At 36.6% G+C, this 6,087-nt stretch overlaps 1 protein-coding gene across 3 annotated transcripts in view; it reads right to left on the reverse strand.

Annotated features, from left to right (window-relative positions):
- Nucleotides 1-6,087, reverse strand: part of LOC108290873 (IKBKB interacting protein) — a 24,514-nt gene that overhangs the window by 9,824 nt on the left and 8,603 nt on the right. The window contains exons 2-3 of one of the 3 annotated variants that reach the window (XM_037734019.1): nt 3,744-3,861; nt 492-1,880 (exon numbers count right to left, since the gene is read on the reverse strand). The exons of 1 other annotated variant lie outside the window; for it this stretch is intronic. In XM_037734019.1, the coding sequence (XP_037589947.1) occupies nt 1,044-1,880; nt 3,744-3,861 (955 nt within the window). In that variant the 3' untranslated portion in view covers nt 492-1,043. Of the gene's footprint in view, nt 1-491; nt 1,881-3,743; nt 3,862-6,087 lie in introns of those variants that run through there. One more of the 3 variants, XM_017510925.2, reaches the window with a different exon arrangement.

Genomic DNA, 6,087 nt, shown 5'->3' on the forward strand with positions numbered 1-6,087 from the left:
GGGGTTTCACCATGTTGACCAGGATGGTCTCGATCTCTTGACCTCGTGATCCACCCGCCTCGGCCTCCCAAAGTGCTGGGATTACAGGCTTGAGCCACCGCGCCCGGCCTTTGGGAAATCTTTAAAATGACTTGCTTTTAACTACCATAGTTATTGGCGTAACTAATTATCACAGTTAAGTTACTTTTCCCTCCTTAAAACAGGCCACAGGCTTATTTATTTTTAAGTAGATTATCTAGGGATCATGGATCTAGCAAACTCATGTCTAACAGTTAGAACTTAAAACCCAGGTATATAAAGATATTTCAAAGATTTATATACACGTAATTCATAAGAAAGACCTTATGTAAGAACATACTTACTCTGATTTTAAAAGTCTTACAAGTATGTGTAACACAGTTTAGAACCTTAACAAAAACTAAAATGTTTCCCAGGCTTCATAGTTTTCAGAAAGTGCATATTAATTCATAGCAAAGGCACCAGGCTCTCCCTCAGGCATGTTATCTTTTATTTTACACAAAATTCCTATGAACTTCGTTGTCTGGATTCTTAACCTGCAGTGAATTACATAAGAAAGTGAAGAACTGGCTGAGGCAGGCAGATTACCAACTAACCTGACAGCAAGATCAGGTGACAGAAAAGGTGTGAGACATAGGTTTTGAAAAATGGCAAGTTGGGGTCATTTAATGAAGCAGTAAATAATCCCCATTAACCCTTGGAGACATCAATATATGTGGGTCCAATATAATAGGTGAAATTAATAATGATGTCCACTAATTCTTTAAAAAACATTAAAAATATTAAGTATCTTGTTTTAAAAGTAGAGAAATATTTGTAAAGAACAATTTCTGTTTAAAATGGTTAAAATGAAATAAGTTTTAGTGCTTAAAAAGATAAGCTTCGATTATGTAGATAATCCATTTGTGTGGACATCTTGTTTATTTTCCAATAATGTAGGATAAGATGAGGCATATCAAAATAACTCAAAATCATGGAACTAATCAATTCATGTATAATGATATGGTTCATCAGAATAAATGAATTTAAAAATCACCACCAATTCCTTTATTTTCTAGATTATATTCTTTTAAAGTTCCCTTTTCTCCCGTACTTGAGTATGCTATAAAATCGTGAACTCTTTCTTTTAGAACATCCAGTTCATTTTGCATCTTTAATATGCTATTATCATACTGAATTCCTTCAAGGGTTTTCTGCATCTCCATTATTTCAGACACTGCTTTCAGCATATCATCTTCCATATTAAACATCTGCATAGTCAAGTCTTCCATTTTCTTTTCTGTTCCTATCAGATCCTGAGAGACTCTGAGAACCGAGTGAATAGCACTTTCAATTGTTGGCAAATGTGTCTTGCATTCTTCAACTTTGGGTTCATAGTCGGAGAGTTTATTAGTCAGATCTTCATCTCTGGCAAAGAGGGCATGCTGTTCCTCTTCTAACTTTTCAACTGCCTTTGTATCAGAGCCTAGCTGCTCCTCTACTCGCAGGAGATCTTCTTCTTCTTGTCTTTTTACTGTTCTAATATTTCTTAGTGTGCTGTCTTCCAAATCTTTTAGCCGTTCAGTGAGTAATTTTATTTCCTGCTCAGCTGAGTTAATTTGGACAGTTACTTGAGAATGTGTATGTTTTGCTTCTGATTTGAAAATGTCTGTATTAGCATTCATTTCTTCTAGGCTTCTCTTCCAGAAATCCGTAATATTCTGAAATTTCTCATTTAGGCTTTGCATCTTTTGAGTAAGCACCTCTTCATTATTTTGAATGTCATGCATGATATCTTGGAGGTTGGATACTTCCTGCTCAAACTGGGTCATCAAAGACATGGATGACGTAGCTTCCTGCAGGATGTTTTCGGCAGTCTCAAGCTGCATTTATAACACAAAACAATTTCCAAGGCTTCTTAATAATTTTCATATTAGAGAAATACATTTTAACAAATAGGAGTATAACACATGCCAAGTTAAAATTCTGAAGATGTCTAAAATATCCAAGTACATCAGAATCATACTGACAAAGACATTTATTATGTTAATAGTTTTCACAAAGGTTAGCCCTGTGTCTTTTTTTTTTTTTTTTTTTTTTTTTTTCCTCTTTCTCTTTCTTTTCTCTTTTTTTTTCTTTTTTTTTGAGATGGAGTCTTGCTCTATCACCCAGGCTGGAGTGTAGTGAAGCCATCTCAGCTCACTGCAGCCTCCGCCTCCCAGGTTCAAAGGATTCTCCTGCCTCAGTCTCCCGAGTAGCTGGGATTACAGGTATGCGCCACCATGCCTGGCTAATTTTTGTATTTTTTGTAGAGACGGGGTTTCACCATGTTGGCCAGGCTGGTCTTGAATTCTTGACCTCAAGTGATCCACCTGCCTCGGCCTCCTAAAGTACTAGGATTACACCATGCCCGGCCAGCACTATGTTAAAAAAAAATACGCCTGAACATATAATCCTAGATATTTGAGCATTTCTACAGAAGCATATTCAAGAGAAAAATAATGTTAAAGGACCTGACATAGATCACAATTTCCTCTTTTTAACTCCAATGGTAACTTTGATGTCATTTTTATGGTTATTTATATGTAACATATAAAATTTTATATCTTTCCTAAATCCTATAGTTCTGGAAGGATTTCTGCCGGAAAAAAAGTTTCCACCAACCTCTTGCAGAGAAGGTACTAGAATCAGTTCTTACAGATACAAAGGCAAAAACAATTGAAAAATAGTTTAGTGAGACAAGTCAAATGGAATGGTAAAGTGTTTTAAGTATTTGTAAATTATGCTAAGCCCCTGACACCTCCTAATCTGTATCTGGAATACAGACGGCCAAGTCATAGACCTCTTTTAGTCTACACTTAGATAACAGCTTTAGAGACTACAGAAAAGCCTAGAAATGATCATTAATTTATCATGTGCTTACAGCATTATGCTGAAGACATAATACTGAGCAAGATACACTTCTGCCCTTAAGCAGCTTAGTTTAACTGATGAGAAAGACAAGTGTCTATGCACTATGTCAGGGGAAGAGCTATGGAAGCATTTAGGTGGAGATCCAACCTAGACTTCAGTGATGAAGGACAGTATTTTAGAAAAAGCAATATCTAATATTTGCTTCCAGTTGCTTGTTCTCTAAATTAGCCTACACACTACTACTAGAGTAAGCATGTTGGCTAGGCTGGTATCTTAACTCCTGACCTCAAGTGATATGCCTGTCTCAGCTTCCCACAGTGCTGGGATTATAGGCACGAGCCACTGCTTCTGGCTTAGGCTAGCCATTCTTAAATGCATATACATATATCCTCAAAAATTAGAAAATAAGGAAAAAAAATGGATAGATCTTTTCCCAATAAGTGCTATTCATATTCTAATTTTATGTCCAAAGATCAACCATATTTTCAGATGAGACCGAGTGCGTTCAGGATGGTATGCCATAGACATGATCAACCACATTTTCAATGCCCTCGATACCTGGCACATAAGTAGAAAATTAACATCATGCCAATATGAACAAATTGGTCTTTTTCAACACTAGAAATTGTCATATTAAAAAATTCTTGTCCTTCAAATTGCAATCTGAGTCAAAATGGATCAGAGGGAGAATGTCAAGAGGTAGGAAGATCAGTGAGAGTTAAAATAGTAATAGTCTAAAAGGCAGGAACAAAGAAGTTCTGAGCTGGGATAAGGAAATGATAGTGGGGAAGTAAAATGGGAAAAACGTCCCAGATAAGCCAATTAATAATTACCTTTTCTGAAATTAAACTGATTTTACTTTGAAGTCCTTGGAATTCATTGGCTTCTAATTTCAGTAACTGATATTGGTTTTCCACCTTTGCAAATTTTTCTGACTGCTGAAATACAAACCTGGAAAAGAAAAGAAAAATCACTGCTCTCCAATTCATATCCATTTAAATCTGAATTTCAAAGGATAATTATACCTATTTCTGTTAAGAACAACATAAATTCTGGTATGAGTAGTTGTATTTTTTTTCTTTTTCACAGACAGGGTCTCACTCTATCACCCAGGCTGGAGTGCAGTGTCACAATCATAGCTCACTGTAGCCTTGAACTCCTGGGCTCAAGTGATCCTCCTACTTTAACCTCCCAAGTAGCTAGGACTGCAAGCTGGTTAATTTAATTTTTCTTTGTAGAGACACGATATCGCTATGTTGCCCAAGGTGTTCTTTAGCTTTTTTTTTTTTTTGAGACGGAGTTTTGCTCTTGTTGCCCAGGCTGGAGTGCAATGGCATGATCATGGGTCACTGCAACCTCCGCCTCTTGGGTTGAAGCAATTCTCCTCCTCAGCCTCCCAAGTAGCTGGGATTACAGGCAACTGCCACCATGCCTGGCTAATTTTTTAACATTTTTAGTAGAAATGCGTTTTCACCATGTTGGCTGGTTTTAAACTTCTGACCTCAAGTGATCCACCTGCCTCAGCCTCCTAAAGTACTAGGATTAGAGGCATGAGCCACTATGCCCGATCCCAAGGTGGTCTTGAATTCCTGGCCTCAAGTGATCCTCCCACCTCAGCCTCCAAAAGCGCTGGGATTACAAGTGTAGGTCAACATGCCTGGCCTAAATGCAGCTTTTATCAGTTTATTTGGACAGATTTTCATGTGGTAGGTACTGATTTAACTCATGCAAAGATGGGTAAAGCACTGCCCTTTTTCACAGTTCACAGCCCATGGAATAAGATGGTGTGATATCTGTAATAGATGTATGCACAAGAAATATTTTAGAGGAAGACACAGTGAACAATTTAGAATAGGATCTTAGATCTCTACTGTTTTTCACAAGGCCATATTTGGGTAATATCTAGAAAATAGGTCTTTTTATGCTGAAATGTAGGAGAAACAATACTTATCTATAAAAAAGTATTTTAAAACTGAAATGTAGAAGAGTACACTGATGAAAAGCAGTGGAGAGGAAGAGAGAAGTGATAGTAATTAGATGTTGCAAAATAACAGGGGGTGTGAAAAGAGGTATAAAAATAGAAAAGAGCTATTGTCGAAGTGACAATAGATCACAATCAGTGCAAAGTGTATAAACTGTACAATTAGTTGTACTCAACGACGACTTGTATAGGTGTACTTGAGATGTCATTCTAAAATTGGAGTTTATTCTTCACCACGGGTAGAAGCATAAAAAGTTACCTCAATCTTTAAAACAACAAATCAACATCTATTTATACAGGATTTGAAATAGCACAAAAGAATTGCGTTGGACCTGACACCATTTTGTCTACTTTAACTCAATTCTTGAAGCTCAGAGAAAAACAGTTGAAATTCTTTGCATATTGAGTCTTCAAAAAGCAATGGAGCAGAACCATGAGAAGTATCTCCCTAAATCACAGTCCTTAGACAAGTGATTCAAAAGCTTTGCTATATTTTTTAGTCAACTGACAGCTTTAACAAATCTGATGTCTGAGTCTCACGAAGATTCTAATTTAATTGGTTTGGGATGTGGCTTGGATGTTGGAAACTCAACAGCTTCCCAGGTAATCTAAGTGCACAGTCAAACTTAGAACCATACTGATTGACCATGTTTTGTGAAATTAATTTCCACTGAAAGACAATCATTTAAAGATCCCAAGGCTTAATGGAGAGGTGAAAGACTTTTCTGAGTAAGTGCAGTTATCTGAGCTTTGTGCATTCTTGTAAAAGTGGTAATGCTTTGAATTCATAAATGGCATCATTAGGCTAACTGTAGCTACAAAACAGTCCAAAGCTAAATTAGACAAATGTTTACAATATTGGAGGAAACAAATTTCTTTTGATGATGGTTAACTTCTATCATATGGTATCCCAGGTTACACTGTTAATACAGATTGACTTTTCTCCTGTGTTTAAATTAATAGGAACCTTTAAAGCTTCTGGTTATTAGAAAACACTATTATCCTAAATCTCAAAGATGGAAGGGTGAACATAATTATTTTTTCATTGGCTGTTTCATTTCTGGCTTTTAAGAGTTTTTTTTTTTTCTTCTTCCAGAGTATAGGATATCTGAGACCAGCAGATAGAGACCCTATTAAGAAAGAGACCACCCTAAAGAAATAAGAGTTGCCTTTCCCACACCTTCCTGACCCTTCCT

The sequence above is a fragment of the Cebus imitator genome, unplaced genomic scaffold, assembly GCF_001604975.1.
Source record: "Cebus imitator isolate Cc_AM_T3 unplaced genomic scaffold, Cebus_imitator-1.0 Scaffold18, whole genome shotgun sequence".
NCBI lineage: Eukaryota > Metazoa > Chordata > Mammalia > Primates > Cebidae > Cebus > Cebus imitator.